This window comes from Oncorhynchus mykiss, chromosome 10 (genome assembly GCF_057628025.1).
Source record: "Oncorhynchus mykiss isolate SJ-2025 chromosome 10, ASM5762802v1, whole genome shotgun sequence".
Taxonomy (NCBI): domain Eukaryota; kingdom Metazoa; phylum Chordata; class Actinopteri; order Salmoniformes; family Salmonidae; genus Oncorhynchus; species Oncorhynchus mykiss.
The window spans coordinates 36,594,411-36,612,709 of record NC_143031.1 but is presented as its reverse complement, the minus strand read 5'-3'; the positions used below and the strand labels follow the sequence as shown (position 1 = coordinate 36,612,709).

Genomic DNA, 18,299 nt, shown 5'->3' with positions numbered 1-18,299 from the left:
TGTGGACAGTATTGTTAGACAGTATGTGTAGACATTATGTGTAGACAGTATGTGTAGACAGTATGTGTGGACAGTAGGTGTAGACAGTATGTGTAGACAGTATGTGTAGACAGTATGTGTGAACAGTATGTGTGGACAGTATGTGTAGACAGTATGTGTAGACAGTATGTGTGGACCGTAGGTGTAGACAGTATGTGTAGACAGTATGTGTGGACAGTATTTGTGGACAGTAGGTGTTGACAGTATGTGTGGACAGTATGTGTGGACAGTATGTGTAGACAGTAGGTGTAGACAGTATGTGTAGACAGTATGTGTGGACAGTATGTGTAGACAGTATGTGTGGACAGTATGTGTGGACAGTATGTGTAGACAGTAGGTGTAGACAGTAGGTGTAGACAGTATGTGTAGACAGTAGGTGTAGACAGTATGTGTAGACAGTATGTGTAGACAGTATGTGTGGACAGTATGTGTAGACAGTAGGTGTAGACAGTATGTGTTGACAGTAGGTGTGGACACTATGTGTGGACAGTATGTGTAGACAGAATGTGTGGACAGTAGGTGTGGACAGTAGGTGTAGACAGTATTGTAGACAGTATTTGTGGACAGTAGGTGTTGACAGTATGTGTAGACAGTAGGTGTAGACAGTATGTGTAGACAGTATGTGTGGACAGTATGTGTGGACAGTAGGTGTAGACAGTATTGTAGACAGTATGTGTGGACAGTAGGTGTGGACAGTATTGTAGACAGTATGTGTGGACAGTATGTGTAGACAGTATGTGTGGACAGAAGGTGTAGACAGTAGGTGTGGACAGTAGGTGTAGACAGTATGTGTGGACAGTAGGTGTAGACAGTATTGTAGACAGTAGGTGTAGACAGTAGGTGTGGACAGTAGGTGTAGACAGTATTGTAGACAGTATGTGTAGACAGTATGTGTAGACAGCAGGTGTTGACAGGATGTGTAGACAGTAGGTGTAGACAGTATGTGTAGACAGTATGTGTGGACAGTATGTGTGGACAGTAGGTGTAGACAGTATTGTAGACAGTATGTGTGGACAATAGGTGTGGACAGTATTGTAGACAGTATGTGTGGACAGTAGGTGTAGACAGTAGGTGTAGACAGTATGTGTAGACAGTATGTGTGGACAGCATGTGTAGACAGTATGTGTAGGACAGTATTTGTGGACAGTATTGTAGACAGTATGTGTAGACAGTATGTGTAGACAGTATGTGTGAACAGTAGGTGTTGACAGTATGTGTAGACAGTATGTGTAGACAGTACGTGTGGACAGTATGTGTTGACAGTATGTGTAGACAGTATGTGTAGACAGTATGTGTAGACAGTATGTGTGGACAGTAGGTGTAGACAGTATGTGTGGACAGTATGTGTAGACAGTAGGTGTAGACAGTATGTGTAGACAGTAGGTGTGGACACTATGTGTGGACAGTATGTGCAGACAGAATGTGTAGACAGTAGGTGTGGACAGTAGGTGTAGACAGTATTGTAGACAGTATGTGTGGACAGTAGGTGTTGACAGTATGTGTAGACAGTCGGTGTAGACAGTATGTGTAGACAGTATGTGTGGACAGTATGTGTGGACAGTAGGTGTAGACAGTATTGTAGACAGTATGTGTGGACAGTAGGTGTGGACAGTAGGTGTGGACAGTATTGTAGACAGTATGTGTGGACAGTAGGTGTAGACAGTAGGTGTAGACAGTATGTGTAGACAGTATGTGTGGACAGTATGTGTAGACAGTATGTGTAGACAGTATGTGTGAAAAGTATTGTAGACAGTATGTGTGGACAGTATGTGTGGACAGTATGTGTGGGCAGTATTGTAGACAGTATGTGTGGACAGTATGTGTAGACAGTAGGTGTAGACAGTATGTGTAGACAGTATGTGCAGACAGAATGTGTGGACAGTATGTGTGGACAGTAGGTGTAGACAGTATTGTAGACAGTATGTGTAGACAGTAGGTGTAGACAGTAGGTGTAGACAGTATTGTAGACAGTAGGTGTAGACAGTATGTGTAGACAGTAGGTGTAGACAGTATTGTAGACAGTATGTGTAGACAGTATGTGTAGACAGTAGGTGTAGACAGTATGTGTAGACAGTATGTGTGGACAGAAGGTGTAGACAGTATGTGTAGACAGTATGTGTAGACAGTATGTGTGGACAGAAGGTGTGGACAGTATTGTTAGACAGTATGTGTAGACATTATGTGTAGACAGTATGTGTAGACAGTATGTGTGGACAGTAGGTGTAGACAGTATGTGTAGACAGTATGTGTAGACAGTATGTGTGAACAGTATGTGTGGACAGTATGTGTAGACAGTATGTGTAGACAGTATGTGTGGACCGTAGGTGTAGACAGTATGTGTAGACAGTATGTGTGGACAGTATTTGTGGACAGTAGGTGTTGACAGTATGTGTGGACAGTATGTGTGGACAGTATGTGTAGACAGTATGTGTACACAGTATGTGTGGACAGTATGTGTAGACAGTATGTGTAGACAGTGTGTGTAGACAGTATGTGTGGACAGTATGTGTGGACAGTAGGTGTTGACAGTATGTGTGGACAGTATGTGTGGACAGTAGGTGTAGACAGTATGTGTAGACAGTATGTGTGGACAGAAGGTGTAGACAGTATTGTAGACAGTATGTGTGGATAGTATGTGTGGACAGTATGTGTAGACAGTATGTGTAGACAGTATTTGTGGACAGTAGGTGTAGACAGTAGGTGTAGACAGTATTGTAGACAGTAGGTGTAGACAGTATGTGTAGACAGTAGGTGTAGACAGTATTGTAGACAGTATGTGTAGACAGTATGTGTAGACAGTAGGTGTAGACAGTATGTGTAGACAGTATGTGTGGACAGAAGGTGTAGACAGTATGTGTAGACAGTATGTGTAGACAGTATGTGTGGACAGAAGGTGTGGACAGTATTGTTAGACAGTATGTGTAGACATTATGTGTAGACAGTATGTGTAGACAGTATGTGTGGACAGTAGGTGTAGACAGTATGTGTAGACAGTATGTGTAGACAGTATGTGTGAACAGTATGTGTGGACAGTATGTGTAGACAGTATGTGTAGACAGTATGTGTGGACCGTAGGTGTAGACAGTATGTGTAGACAGTATGTGTGGACAGTATTTGTGGACAGTAGGTGTTGACAGTATGTGTGGACAGTATGTGTGGACAGTATGTGTAGACAGTAGGTGTAGACAGTATGTGTAGACAGTATGTGTGGACAGTATGTGTAGACAGTATGTGTGGACAGTATGTGTGGACAGTATGTGTAGACAGTAGGTGTAGACAGTAGGTGTAGACAGTATGTGTAGACAGTAGGTGTAGACAGTATGTGTAGACAGTATGTGTAGACAGTATGTGTGGACAGTATGTGTAGACAGTAGGTGTAGACAGTATGTGTTGACAGTAGGTGTGGACACTATGTGTGGACAGTATGTGTAGACAGAATGTGTGGACAGTAGGTGTGGACAGTAGGTGTAGACAGTATTGTAGACAGTATTTGTGGACAGTAGGTGTTGACAGTATGTGTAGACAGTAGGTGTAGACAGTATGTGTAGACAGTATGTGTGGACAGTATGTGTGGACAGTAGGTGTAGACAGTATTGTAGACAGTATGTGTGGACAGTAGGTGTGGACAGTATTGTAGACAGTATGTGTGGACAGTATGTGTAGACAGTATGTGTGGACAGAAGGTGTAGACAGTAGGTGTGGACAGTAGGTGTAGACAGTATGTGTGGACAGTAGGTGTAGACAGTATTGTAGACAGTAGGTGTAGACAGTAGGTGTGGACAGTAGGTGTAGACAGTATTGTAGACAGTATGTGTAGACAGTATGTGTAGACAGCAGGTGTTGACAGGATGTGTAGACAGTAGGTGTAGACAGTATGTGTAGACAGTATGTGTGGACAGTATGTGTGGACAGTAGGTGTAGACAGTATTGTAGACAGTATGTGTGGACAATAGGTGTGGACAGTATTGTAGACAGTATGTGTGGACAGTAGGTGTAGACAGTAGGTGTAGACAGTATGTGTAGACAGTATGTGTGGACAGCATGTGTAGACAGTATGTGTAGGACAGTATTTGTGGACAGTATTGTAGACAGTATGTGTAGACAGTATGTGTAGACAGTATGTGTGAACAGTAGGTGTTGACAGTATGTGTAGACAGTATGTGTAGACAGTACGTGTGGACAGTATGTGTTGACAGTATGTGTAGACAGTATGTGTAGACAGTATGTGTAGACAGTATGTGTGGACAGTAGGTGTAGACAGTATGTGTGGACAGTATGTGTAGACAGTAGGTGTAGACAGTATGTGTAGACAGTAGGTGTGGACACTATGTGTGGACAGTATGTGCAGACAGAATGTGTAGACAGTAGGTGTGGACAGTAGGTGTAGACAGTATTGTAGACAGTATGTGTGGACAGTAGGTGTTGACAGTATGTGTAGACAGTCGGTGTAGACAGTATGTGTAGACAGTATGTGTGGACAGTATGTGTGGACAGTAGGTGTAGACAGTATTGTAGACAGTATGTGTGGACAGTAGGTGTGGACAGTAGGTGTGGACAGTATTGTAGACAGTATGTGTGGACAGTAGGTGTAGACAGTAGGTGTAGACAGTATGTGTAGACAGTATGTGTGGACAGTATGTGTAGACAGTATGTGTAGACAGTATGTGTGAAAAGTATTGTAGACAGTATGTGTGGACAGTATGTGTGGACAGTATGTGTGGGCAGTATTGTAGACAGTATGTGTGGACAGTATGTGTAGACAGTAGGTGTAGACAGTATGTGTAGACAGTATGTGCAGACAGAATGTGTGGACAGTATGTGTGGACAGTAGGTGTAGACAGTATTGTAGACAGTATGTGTAGACAGTAGGTGTAGACAGTAGGTGTAGACAGTATTGTAGACAGTAGGTGTAGACAGTATGTGTAGACAGTAGGTGTAGACAGTATTGTAGACAGTATGTGTAGACAGTATGTGTAGACAGTAGGTGTAGACAGTATGTGTAGACAGTATGTGTGGACAGAAGGTGTAGACAGTATGTGTAGACAGTATGTGTAGACAGTATGTGTGGACAGAAGGTGTGGACAGTATTGTTAGACAGTATGTGTAGACATTATGTGTAGACAGTATGTGTAGACAGTATGTGTGGACAGTAGGTGTAGACAGTATGTGTAGACAGTATGTGTAGACAGTATGTGTGAACAGTATGTGTGGACAGTATGTGTAGACAGTATGTGTAGACAGTATGTGTGGACCGTAGGTGTAGACAGTATGTGTAGACAGTATGTGTGGACAGTATTTGTGGACAGTAGGTGTTGACAGTATGTGTGGACAGTATGTGTGGACAGTATGTGTAGACAGTAGGTGTAGACAGTATGTGTAGACAGTATGTGTGGACAGTATGTGTAGACAGTATGTGTGGACAGTATGTGTGGACAGTATGTGTAGACAGTAGGTGTAGACAGTAGGTGTAGACAGTATGTGTAGACAGTAGGTGTAGACAGTATGTGTAGACAGTATGTGTAGACAGTATGTGTGGACAGTATGTGTAGACAGTAGGTGTAGACAGTATGTGTTGACAGTAGGTGTGGACACTATGTGTGGACAGTATGTGTAGACAGAATGTGTGGACAGTAGGTGTGGACAGTAGGTGTAGACAGTATTGTAGACAGTATTTGTGGACAGTAGGTGTTGACAGTATGTGTAGACAGTAGGTGTAGACAGTATGTGTAGACAGTATGTGTGGACAGTATGTGTGGACAGTAGGTGTAGACAGTATTGTAGACAGTATGTGTGGACAGTAGGTGTGGACAGTATTGTAGACAGTATGTGTGGACAGTATGTGTAGACAGTATGTGTGGACAGAAGGTGTAGACAGTAGGTGTGGACAGTAGGTGTAGACAGTATGTGTGGACAGTAGGTGTAGACAGTATTGTAGACAGTAGGTGTAGACAGTAGGTGTGGACAGTAGGTGTAGACAGTATTGTAGACAGTATGTGTAGACAGTATGTGTAGACAGCAGGTGTTGACAGGATGTGTAGACAGTAGGTGTAGACAGTATGTGTAGACAGTATGTGTGGACAGTATGTGTGGACAGTAGGTGTAGACAGTATTGTAGACAGTATGTGTGGACAATAGGTGTGGACAGTATTGTAGACAGTATGTGTGGACAGTAGGTGTAGACAGTAGGTGTAGACAGTATGTGTAGACAGTATGTGTGGACAGCATGTGTAGACAGTATGTGTAGGACAGTATTTGTGGACAGTATTGTAGACAGTATGTGTAGACAGTATGTGTAGACAGTATGTGTGAACAGTAGGTGTTGACAGTATGTGTAGACAGTATGTGTAGACAGTACGTGTGGACAGTATGTGTTGACAGTATGTGTAGACAGTATGTGTAGACAGTATGTGTAGACAGTATGTGTGGACAGTAGGTGTAGACAGTATGTGTGGACAGTATGTGTAGACAGTAGGTGTAGACAGTATGTGTAGACAGTAGGTGTGGACACTATGTGTGGACAGTATGTGCAGACAGAATGTGTAGACAGTAGGTGTGGACAGTAGGTGTAGACAGTATTGTAGACAGTATGTGTGGACAGTAGGTGTTGACAGTATGTGTAGACAGTCGGTGTAGACAGTATGTGTAGACAGTATGTGTGGACAGTATGTGTGGACAGTAGGTGTAGACAGTATTGTAGACAGTATGTGTGGACAGTAGGTGTGGACAGTAGGTGTGGACAGTATTGTAGACAGTATGTGTGGACAGTAGGTGTAGACAGTAGGTGTAGACAGTATGTGTAGACAGTATGTGTGGACAGTATGTGTAGACAGTATGTGTAGACAGTATGTGTGAAAAGTATTGTAGACAGTATGTGTGGACAGTATGTGTGGACAGTATGTGTGGGCAGTATTGTAGACAGTATGTGTGGACAGTATGTGTAGACAGTAGGTGTAGACAGTATGTGTAGACAGTATGTGCAGACAGAATGTGTAGACAGTAGGTGTGGACAGTAGGTGTAGACAGTATTGTAGACAGTATGTGTGGACAGTAGGTGTTGACAGTATGTGTAGACAGTCGGTGTAGACAGTATGTGTAGACAGTATGTGTGGACAGTATGTGTGGACAGTAGGTGTAGACAGTATTGTAGACAGTATGTGTGGACAGTAGGTGTGGACAGTAGGTGTGGACAGTATTGTAGACAGTATGTGTAGACAGTAGGTGTAGACAGTAGGTGTAGACTGTATGTGTAGACAGTATGTGTGGACAGTATGTGTAGACAGTATGTGTAGACAGTATGTGTGGAAAGTATTGTAGACAGTATGTGTGGACAGTATGTGTGGACAGTATGTGTGGACAGTATTGTAGACAGTATGTGTGGACAGTATGTGTAGACAGTAGGTGTATACAGTATGTGTGGACAGGTGTAGACAGTAGGTGTAGACAGTATGTGTAGACAGTATGTGTGGACAGTAGGTGTAGACAGTATGTGTGGACAGTATGTGTAGACAGTAGGTGTAGACAGTATGTGTGGACAGAAGGTGTAGACAGTAGGTATGGACAGTAGGTGTAGACAGTAGGTGTGGACAGTAGGTGTAGACAGTATTGTCGACAGCAGGGTTAAGTGCAGCAGGCACAGAATGCTAGTGATGTCTATCTAGGGTTGGATGTGTCCTTATTAATCTGTGTACTCTAGGTCCTACAGTACGGTAAAGTACATGGAAGAAGGTCTAGTGTAGTCAAGCCTCGCAATATTCATTTCAGCCCAGTCCCTCGTAACCCAGGGAAACCCACGTCTTTCTATCTGATGAAGTGGGCAGTATTCTGAGAGTAATGTCCTGTAGACAGTATGTGTAGACAGTATGTGTTGACAGTATGTGTTGACAGTATGTGTACACAGTATGTGTTGACAGTATGTGTACACAGTATGTGTGGACAGTATGTGTAGACAGTATGTGTAGACAGTGTGTGTAGACAGTATGTGTGGACAGTATGTGTGGACAGTAGGTGTTGACTGTATGTGTAGACAGTATGTGTAGACAGTATGTGTAGACAGTATGTGTGGACAGTAGATGTTGACAGTATGTGTAGACAGTATGTGTAGACAGTATGTGTGGACAGTATGTGTGGACAGTATGTGTTGACAGTATGTGTAGAGAGTATGTGTAGACAGTATGTGTAGACAGTATGTGTGGACAGTATGTGTAGACAGTAGGTGTAGACAGTATGTGTAGACAGTAGGTGTGGACACTATGTGTGGACAGTATTGTAGACAGTATGTGTGGACAGTATGTGTAGACAGTATGTGTAGACAGTATGTGTAGACAGTAGGTGTAGACAGTATGTGTGGACAGTATTGTAGACAGTATGTGTGGACAGTATGTGTACACAGTATGTGTGGACAGAAGGTGTAGACAGTAGGTGTGGACAGTAGGTGTAGACAGTATGTGTGGACAGTAGGTGTAGACAGTAGGTGTGGACAGTAGGTGTAGACAGTATTGTAGACAGTATGTGTAGACAGTATGTGTAGACAGCAGGTGTTGACAGGATGTGTAGACAGTAGGTGTAGACAGTATGTGTAGACAGTATGTGTGGACAGTATGTGTGGACAGTAGGTGTAGACAGTATTGTAGACAGTATGTGTGGACAGTAGGTGTTGACAGTATGTGTTGACAGTAGTTGTAGACAGTATGTGTTGACAGTATGTGTACACAGTATGTGTGGACAGTATGTGTAGACAGTATGTGTAGACAGTGTGTGTAGACAGTATGGGTGGACAGTATGTGTGGACAGTAGGTGTTGACAGTATGTGTGGACAGTATGTGTGGACAGTAGGTGTAGACAGTATGTGTAGACAGTATGTGTGGACAGAAGGTGTAGACAGTATTGTAGACAGTATGTGTGGATAGTATGTGTGGACAGTATGTGTAGACAGTATGTGTAGACAGTATTTGTGGACAGTAGGTGTAGACAGTAGGTGTAGACAGTATGTGTAGACAGTAGGTGTAGACAGTATTGTAGACAGTATGTGTAGACAGTATGTGTAGACAGTAGGTGTAGACAGTATGTGTAGACAGTATGTGTGGACAGAAGGTGTAGACAGTATGTGTAGACAGTATGTGTAGACAGTATGTGTGGACAGAAGGTGTGGACAGTATGTGTAGACAGTATGTGTAGACATTATGTGTAGACAGTATGTGTAGACAGTATGTGTGGACAGTAGGTGTAGACAGTATGTGTAGACAGTATGTGTAGACAGTATGTGTGAACAGTATGTGTGGACAGTATGTGTAGACAGTATGTGTAGACAGTATGTGTGGACCGTAGGTGTAGACAGTAGGTGTAGACAGTATGTGTGGACAGTATTTGTGGACAGTAGGTGTTGACAGTATGTGTGGACAGTATGTGTGGACAGTATGTGTAGACAGTAGGTGTAGACAGTATGTGTAGACAGTATGTGTGGACAGTATGTGTAGACAGTATGTGTGGACAGTATGTGTGGACAGTATGTGTAGACAGTAGGTGTAGACAGTAGGTGTAGACAGTATGTGTGGACAGTATGTGTGGACAGTAGGTGTAGACAGTATGTGTAGACAGTATGTGTGGACAGAATGTGTAGACAGTATTGTAGACAGTGTGTGTGGACAGTATGTGTGGACAGTATGTGTAGACAGTATATGTAGACAGTATGTGTGGACAGTAGGTGTAGACAGTAGGTGTAGACAGTATTGTAGACAGTAGGTGTAGACAGTATGTGTAGACAGTATGTGTAGACAGTATTGTAGACAGTATGTGTAGACAGTATGTGTGGACAGAAGGTGTAGACAGTATGTGTAGACAGTATGTGTAGACAGTAGGTGTAGACAGTATGTGTGGACAGAAGGTGTAGACAGTATGTGTAGACAGTACGTGTAGACAGTACGTGTGGACAGTACGTGTGGACAGTACGTGTTGACAGTATGTGTGGACAGTATGTGTAGACTGTATGTGTGGACAGTATGTGTAGACAGTATGTGTAGACAGTATGTGTGGACAGTATGTGTAGACAGTATCTGTGGACAGTATGTGTGGACAGTATGTGTGGACAGTATGTGTAGACAGTATTTGTAGACAGTATGTGTAGACAGTATGTGTGGACAGTATGTGTGGACAGCATGTGTAGACAGTATGTGTAGACAGTATGTGTAGACAGTATGTGTGGACAGTATGTGTGGACAGTATATGTAGACAGTATGTGTAGACAGTAGGTGTAGACAGTAGGTGTAGACTGTATGTGTAGTCAGTAGGTGTAGACAGTATGTGTAGACAGTAGGTGTAGACAGTATGTGTGTTGATGACTGATAGTAGTAAGGCTCTTTAGGCGTCTCAGTGAGACAGTCAAGTGGCCATGCAGTGAGTGGAGGATCAGACTGATGTGTGTTAATCTGTTTAGGGGTTAGAGAGTTAGACTGCAGGGTGTGATGGCAGGCCAGAGCACAGCAGACGGAGCAGAGCAGCTCCGCTGACCAGTGTCTGAGGTAGCATATGTCACCGCTGACCCTGGTCTGGCCCCGCCCCTCCCCTTAAACACTCCGTTATAGAAATACTTCTGAGATTTTGAAGTCAGATGAAGTTGTGGATACCATTTTTATGTCCCTGTGTCCAATATGAAGGAAGTTAGAGGTAGTTTTGCGAATCAATCCTAACTAACATTAGCACAATGACTGGAAGCTAGTTCATCTGACTCTGGGGAGGCAGATAAATCCCCAAGTATCCCTATAACACCCACACACATGCATGGAAACGCACCCACACCCGTGTTTCCTTGAACATGGCTTTAGTACACACACACACACACGCACGCACGCACACACATACACACGCTCACGCGCACACACACATATGCACGTGCACACACGCGCGCGCGCATGCGCACAACCCTGCTGACCTGTCTATCTGTTGTGAACTCTCCAGTCCCAGGTCCTCCAGCTGGTATCAAAGCCGTGCCCTCATCTCCCAGCAGTGTGGTCGTGTCCTGGCTACCCCCCCATAAACCCAATGGTGTCATCCGCAAGTACACCATCTACTGCTCCAGCCCAGGCTCCGGACAGCCGGTAAGTACCACTGAGAGGGGAGAGTGTGGGATGGGGAGGCGCAGTTACAGGTATTGGAGAGGCAGATAATTAAGGACCTAACGACAAAACATGATGTGAATGCATGATATAGCACTTGATGGATAATTCATTAGTAACCATCACCCAGTGTGTGTGTGTGTGTGTGTGTGTGTGTGTGTGTGTGTGTGTGTGTGTGTGTGTGTGTGTGTTTGTTCGGGTGTGTCTCTCTCTCTCTGTGTTTGCTCCGTCACTTTATTTCCTGCCCCCCCCAGATGAACAGATGTGGTTGTCTTGGCAACGTGATGAGACGTAGATATGCAAATGAAGTGGAGAACAAGCTCCCACATGCACACTGCAGCATCAGGAGCTCTCACACACAGGCCTGCACTAGTGATGCAGATTTCACACAGATTTCACACTATGCTCACACACACACATACACATATACATTAAAATCCTGCTATCATGGAAGAATCCCACTTTCTTATCATTCACAAATCCTCACCCTCTCTCTCTCTCTCTCTCTCTCTCTGCATGAGTACCATGTGAATGAGTATGGAGGAGGGAGGGAGGGTATCCGTCACACTGAGATGAGAGTGCTTTTGTTCCTCTTTTCATTATGTCTCCGTATCGCTCCCTGAATCACCACGACACTGCTGCCTCCACACTGGAGGAATGTTCTAATGTTCCTGTTACTCACCCCCCCAGAGCCCCACATTCACCCCTTCTCCCTCCTCCCCTCCCTTCTTCTCTCTATCCCTCTGTCATACCCACCCTGCTCTCCAGCAAGCCTGGGTAGAGGCTGAGATAGGGAGGGAGAGAGAAAGAGAGAAAAAGGTAAATGAGGCAAATGGAAAAAGAGGTGAAGATGGGTATTGAGTGGTGAACAGATGAGGGAGGTGGTGCATGTGTGTGTGTACGTGCCTACATACATGCATGAGTTATACTCCTTAGTTCTAACCCTCTTGGAAGCCATCTGAGCTTTCCCTCATGCCATTAGACCATAGATACCAAGCTGCCCGAGTGCTACCGTAGCATGGTATCATACAATGTTAGTAATCAAATCACTATCTCTCTTCCCCAGGCTCCCAGTGAGTATGAGACCAACCCAGAGATGTTGTTCTACAGGATCACCCATCTGACCCGCGGTAAACAGTACCTCATCTGGGCCGCCGCTGTGACAACCGCTGGCCGCGGCAACATCAGCGAAAAGGTCACCGTGGAGCCTGCTGGGAAAGGTAAGGCAGAAGGGGATGAGGGGTAATAGAGTGGGGGTGGAGGGATTTTTCTAAAGGTTATTAAGAGAACTAAAAAAAGAGGAATAAGTATTGCAGAAATACACAGAGGGATTTAATCTGTCTCTCTCTACCTTTCTTCTCTCTTCTCTTCCCCAATATCACTATCTCTCCCATTCTCTTCCTCTCTGTCTCTGTCTCTGTCTCGGTCTCTCTCTCTTTCTCTCTCTCTCTCTCTCTCTCTCTCTCTCTCTCTCTCTCTCTCTCTTTCTTTCTTTCTTTATTTATTTTTCTCTCTCTCTCTTTCTCTCTCTCTCTCTCTGTCTCTCTCCTCTCTGTCTCTCTCTCCTCTCTCTCTCTCTCCTCTCTCTCTCTCTCTTTCTTTCTTTCTTTCTTTTTTTCTCTCTCTATCTCTTTTTCTTTCTTTCTTTCTTTCTTTCTTTCTTTCTTTCTTTCTTTCTTTCTTTCTTTCTTTCTTTCTTTCTTTCTTTCTTTCTTTCTTTCTTTCTTTCTTTCTTTCTCTCTCTCTCTCTCTCTCTCTCTCTCTCTCTCTCTCTCTCTCTGTCCTATTGACTGACAGCTGTAGTATTGATTGAGGGCTAGCGGTGTAGCAGGAAACACTGTTGTTAATTATGTGGTGATGAACAGGGGAGGGGGGAGAGACAGGAATCAATACAAGGGAGAATCTATGGAGTATAGATAGACAGAGAGAGCTGGGAGGAGGAAAGGGGGGGGGGCACTCCAGCACTCTGCTCTCATAACAGTGGGTAAAAGGCTACCCTCCAGGCTAACCTACTCAATACCAAGCTCACTCAGCAAACACTAGAGACAAACGCTTACACATCAGAAAATAGGGCAGGGAAGTTAGACTGTGAGGGATGTGTTTGTCTGGCTGTGAGTGTGCCTGGGTGCTTAAGTGTGTGTATGTCTGTGTGTGTGTCTGTGTGAGTGTGTGCATGTGTGGTGTGCGTGTGTGAAACCCAGTTTAAGCTGTGTACCCTGTGTCTGCAGCCCCAGCTAAGATCCTGTCGTTCGGGGGCACAGTGACCACTCCCTGGATGAAGGAGATCCGTTTGCCTTGCAGCTCAGTGGGAGAACCCACCCCCACCTTCAAATGGACCAAAGACAGGTCAGAACTCTCCCAACTCATCCTTAATAGAAGCAAAGTGGGAACTTTAGACTTGATGCCAATGCTGGATTTGTTCGGGGTTAAGTCTACCAGACCGGTGTTTAGCTTGGTGTATTATGATAAGTCTAACTGTGATCCTCTATGTGTGTGTATCAGTGAGTACACGGCTATTCCTGTGACTGTGGACGGACAGCGTCAGATCCTGTCCAATGGTACTCTAGTGCTACGTTCCGTCAAAGCTGAGGATTCTGGGTACTACACGTGCACGGCCACCAACACGCTGGGCTTTGACACCATCATTGTCAACCTGCTGGTGCAAGGTGAGCTGGGATACACTGGGCTAACGTGTGTATGGTTGTGGAGACATCTGAGTACCTTTTGGGATTGTCTCAGATTGTCTTCTCTGTGATCCTCTGACTGTGTGTCTGTATCATCCCTCTGGTCTGTCTATCTGGTATCTCTGGTCTGTCTATCTGGTATCTCTGGTCTCTCTATCTGGTCTCTCTGGTCTCTCTATCTAGTCTCTCTGGTCTCTCGATCTGGTCTCTCTGGTTTCGCTATCTGGTATCTCTGGTCTCTCTATCTGGTCTCTCTGGTCTCTCTATCTGGTATCTCTGGTCTCTCTATCTGGTCTCTCTGGTTTCTCTATCTGGTATCTCTGGTCTCTCTATCTGGTCTCTCTGGTTTCTCTATCTGGTATCTCTGGTCTCTCTATCTGGTATCTCTGGTTTCTCTATCTGGTATCTCTGGTCTCTCTATCTGGTATCTCTGGTTTCTCTATCTGGTCTCTCTGGTCTGTCTATCTGGTATCTCTGGTTTCTCTATCTGGTATCTCTGGTCTCTCTATCTGGTATCTCTGGTCTCTCTATCTGGTATCTCTGGTTTCTCTATCTGGTCTCTCTGGTCTGTCTATCTGGTATCTCTGGTCTGTCTATCTGTTATCTCTGATCTGTCATCTCTGGTTTCTCTATCTGGTCTCTCTGGTCTGTCTATCTGGTCTCTCTGGTCTGTCTATCTGGTATCTCTGGTCTCTCTATCTGGTCTCTCAGGTCTCTCTATCTGGTCTCTCTGGTCTCTCTATCTGGTTCCTTTGGTCTCTCTACCTGCTCACTGTAAGTGTGTGCTGTTTGTGCCTGGTCTATGTGATGCTGATTGGCTCTTACTGTGTGATCGCTCTGTATGTCCAGTTCCTCCAGACCAGCCCCGTCTGACCGTCTCCACCACCTCTACCTCTTCCATCACCCTGGCCTGGATACCTGGGGACAACGGAGGCAGCTCCATCAGAGGTACTTCCCTCCACTCCCTCCACCTGGGCATTAGTAAATCAGGATCAGTCTGAGGAGAGTTCTTTAGTTGCTGTATCTCACTGTCTGCAAAAAAATATCAATAACGCCAATATACCTTTTTGTCTATTTGTGTGATTTTGTCCTAATGTCCACTCCTAATGTCTGTCATACTCACAGCAGCAGAATGTATCACGGAGGGGTTTCTAAATCCTTTATATCCCCCCCTGGTGTTAAAGGGGTGTAACAGCAGTTAGAGTTGACCTGATTTTGCCAGTGATTATACTATACTATTATAATTGACAGACATGTACAGTATTTCATTGTTATTTAAATTGTGTCTTTGTGTATTTAGCAGATGATAAGTGAACGTTTAATGAAATCTGTGGTGTCTGTCTCTGTGTGTCCTCAGGTTTTGTCCTGCAGTACTCGGTAGACAACACAGAGGAGTGGAGGGATGTGTTCATTACTTCCACTGAGCGTTCCTTCAGGCTGGACAACCTGCGCTGTGGCACCTGGTACAAGGTCAAACTGGCAGCCAAGAACAGTGTGGGTTCAGGACGCATCTCTGAGATCATCGAGGCCAAGACGCACGGACGAGGTGAGGGGAAAGGAAGGATCGTGAGGGGAGGAGGGAAGGAGAAAGAGGAGAGGGAGAGGGGGTAGAGGAGGAAAGATCAGAAAGAGGGAAATTTTAAAACGGCATGACTTATATTTTACCTCACATCATGTGTTGCGCATAAATCACATCAACACTCTTAACACACTGACTTCAATACTCCCAGTCTGACAGTCTATCCCCCTGTCTCTCCTCTTGCCCTGCAGAGCCTGCGTTCAACAAGGAGCAGCCCCTGCTCACCCACATCAACTCCACCCACGCGGGGCTCAACCTGCAGGGTTGGACCAGCGGAGGCTGCCCCATCACCGCTCTGCTGCTGGACTTCCGGCCCAAGGGCACGTGGGCCTGGCAGAGCCTGAAGGCCAACGCCACAGCCCAGCTCTTCCTCAGCGAGCTGCGGGAGGCCACCTGGTACGAACTGAAGATGAAGGCCTGCAACAGTGCCGGCTGTGGGAACCAGAGCTCCCAGTTCGCCACCACAGACTACGATGGCAGTGAGTCACTTCCTGCTTCTACTAGATACTTGCTCTCACTTCCTGCTTTGACATTTACATGACATTCTAGCAGACTCTCTTATTCAAAGCGAAGGGAAAGGGAGGGAGGGAGGGAGGGAGGGAGGGAGGGAGGGAGGGAGGGAAGAAGGAAGGAAGGAAGGAAGGAAGGAAGGAAGGAAGGAAGGAAGGAAGGAAGGAAGGAAGGAAGGAAGGAAGGAAGGAAGGAAGGAAGGATGCCAAAACCCACGGACGAGAGAGGGAGGGAGGAAGAAAAGTAGAGAGGGTGAAGTAGAATCTGAGTGGGCATGAAAGTAGTAATAAAAACAGTCCTTTAATCTACCTCTGACCCCCTTCCCCTCCCTCTCTCTGTCCCTCTCACCCCTTCTCTTCCTCCCAGGTACCATCCCTCCTATAAACTCGGCCCAGGAGGACAGAGACGATGTGAAGAAGCTGTTCTCCATAGGCTCTCCTGTCATCCTGGTCACCCTGGGCGTCGCCCTGCTCTTCATCATCCGCAAGAAACGCAAGGAGAAGAGACTGAAACGACTCAGAGGTGAGAGACATAGGCAAGGAGAAGAGACTGAAACGACTCAGAGGTGAGAGACATAGGCAAGGAGAAGAGACTGAAACGACTCAGAGGTGAGAGACATAGGCAAGGAGAAGAGACTGAAACGACTCAGAGGTGAGAGACATAGGCAAGGAGAAGAGACTGAAACGACTCAGAGGTGAGAGACATAGGCAAGGAGAAGAGACTGAAACGACTCAGAGGTGAGAGACATAGGCAAGGAGAAGAGACTGAAACGACTCAGAGGTGAGAGACATAGGCAAGGAGAAGAGACTGAAACGACTCAGAGGTGAGAGACATAGGCAAGGAGAAGAGAGTGAAACGACTCAGAGGTGAGAGACATAGGCAAGGAGAAGAGACTGAAACGACTCAGAGATGAGAGACATAGGCAAGGAAGGAGAAGAGACTCAAACGACTCAGAGGTGAGAGACAAAGGCAAGGAAGGAGAAAGAGAAGGAAAGAAGGGGGAGGGTAGAAACAGAAAGGGAGAGAAATAATTGCTTGGTGGGGGCGAGTAAGTATCTCAGAAGCACTAAAGGTAACAGGTCAAAACAGTTGACCTAATCCACATGATGATCCATCATATCTAGTAACGATATTTGTGTTTGTTTTCACAGATGCTAAGAGCCTTGCAGAGATGCTTATCAGGCAAGGATAATACACTTGATTGATTGGTACCTGTGGTTGTGGATGTGTCATATTCCAGTGGACCTTGATGGATATTTGAATACACCTATCAGTCCCAGTAAACTCTGTTAAAGTATCACCAATATACCCCAGTTCTATATGTACTGTATGTAAGTACTGCTGATGTGACAGTGGATCCAGTCTAAGAATGTTTCTTGTTTTGTGTGTTGAGCAGTAAGAACAACCGCAGCATGGACACCCCAGTGAAAGGTCCTCCCCAGGGTCCCCGGCTCCACATCGACATACCCCGTGTCCAGCTGCTCATCGAGGACAAGGAGGGGATCAAACAGATAGGTCAGTATGGACACACTGCAGCCAATCAGATTGATCAGACAGAATATCGTCCAATTAGATAGCCTGCAGTTACAGTACACTAACTAACCTATTATATATAAACTATTATTCTCAAGTTACTAAATGTATATTGATAGAGTGTGATTTACAATCAGCCTATGAGGAGAACATCTGACAAGGGAGATGAATTGTGTATCACAGATATTTTTGCACAACGGTCATAATATATTTTCCTCATCCCCTGCCTCCAATAGGTGAGGACAAGGCAGCGGCCCCAGTGACGGACACCGAGTTCAGCCAATCTGTGAATCCACAGAGCTTCTGCACGGGCGTGTCTCTGCACCACCCCGCCCTCATCCAGAACACAGGGCCATTGATTGACATGTCAGACATCCGCCCTGGAACCAGTGAGTACTTCACATACAGTAGGATGTGCATAGAATGGAAAGATGTCACATTACAGTGTAATGTGTAGAAGTTAACTGGATCTGACACCCAAAGTGGTTATAAAGCACCATTAATGTTGTATATGCTGATTAGAACTGATATGAATAGCATCCTCTCACCGTCCTCCTCCTATCCTCTCCTCAGACCCAGTGTCGAGGAAGAGTGTGAAGTCGGCCCACAGCTCCAGGAACCGTTACTCCAGCCAGTGGACCTTGAGCAGGCCGGGCCAGAGCCAATCAACAGCCTCCGCAAGAACTCTGACCTCTGACTGGCGCACCATGGGCTCTCACGGCATCACCGCCACCGAGAGTGACAGCTACAGCGCCAGCCTGTCGCAGGACACTGGTGGGTACCGCCCAGCCCTGGCAACAACGCCATTAAGACCCATCATTAACACATCTATCTTTTACATCCCCA

The 18,299-nt window shown here is 45.4% G+C and overlaps 1 protein-coding gene across 1 annotated transcript in view; it reads left to right on the top strand.

The window, feature by feature from the left end:
• LOC110533100 (cell adhesion molecule DSCAML1) overlaps positions 1-18,299 on the top strand; it is a 184,291-nt gene that overhangs the window by 160,451 nt on the left and 5,541 nt on the right. The window contains 12 exon segments of the mRNA XM_036990184.2: positions 10,990-11,129; positions 12,214-12,367; positions 13,376-13,493; positions 13,650-13,813; positions 14,681-14,779; positions 15,189-15,377; positions 15,602-15,889; positions 16,287-16,442; positions 17,072-17,102; positions 17,317-17,435; positions 17,690-17,842; positions 18,027-18,227. Coding sequence (XP_036846079.2) covers positions 10,990-11,129; positions 12,214-12,367; positions 13,376-13,493; positions 13,650-13,813; positions 14,681-14,779; positions 15,189-15,377; positions 15,602-15,889; positions 16,287-16,442; positions 17,072-17,102; positions 17,317-17,435; positions 17,690-17,842; positions 18,027-18,227 — 1,812 coding nt within the window.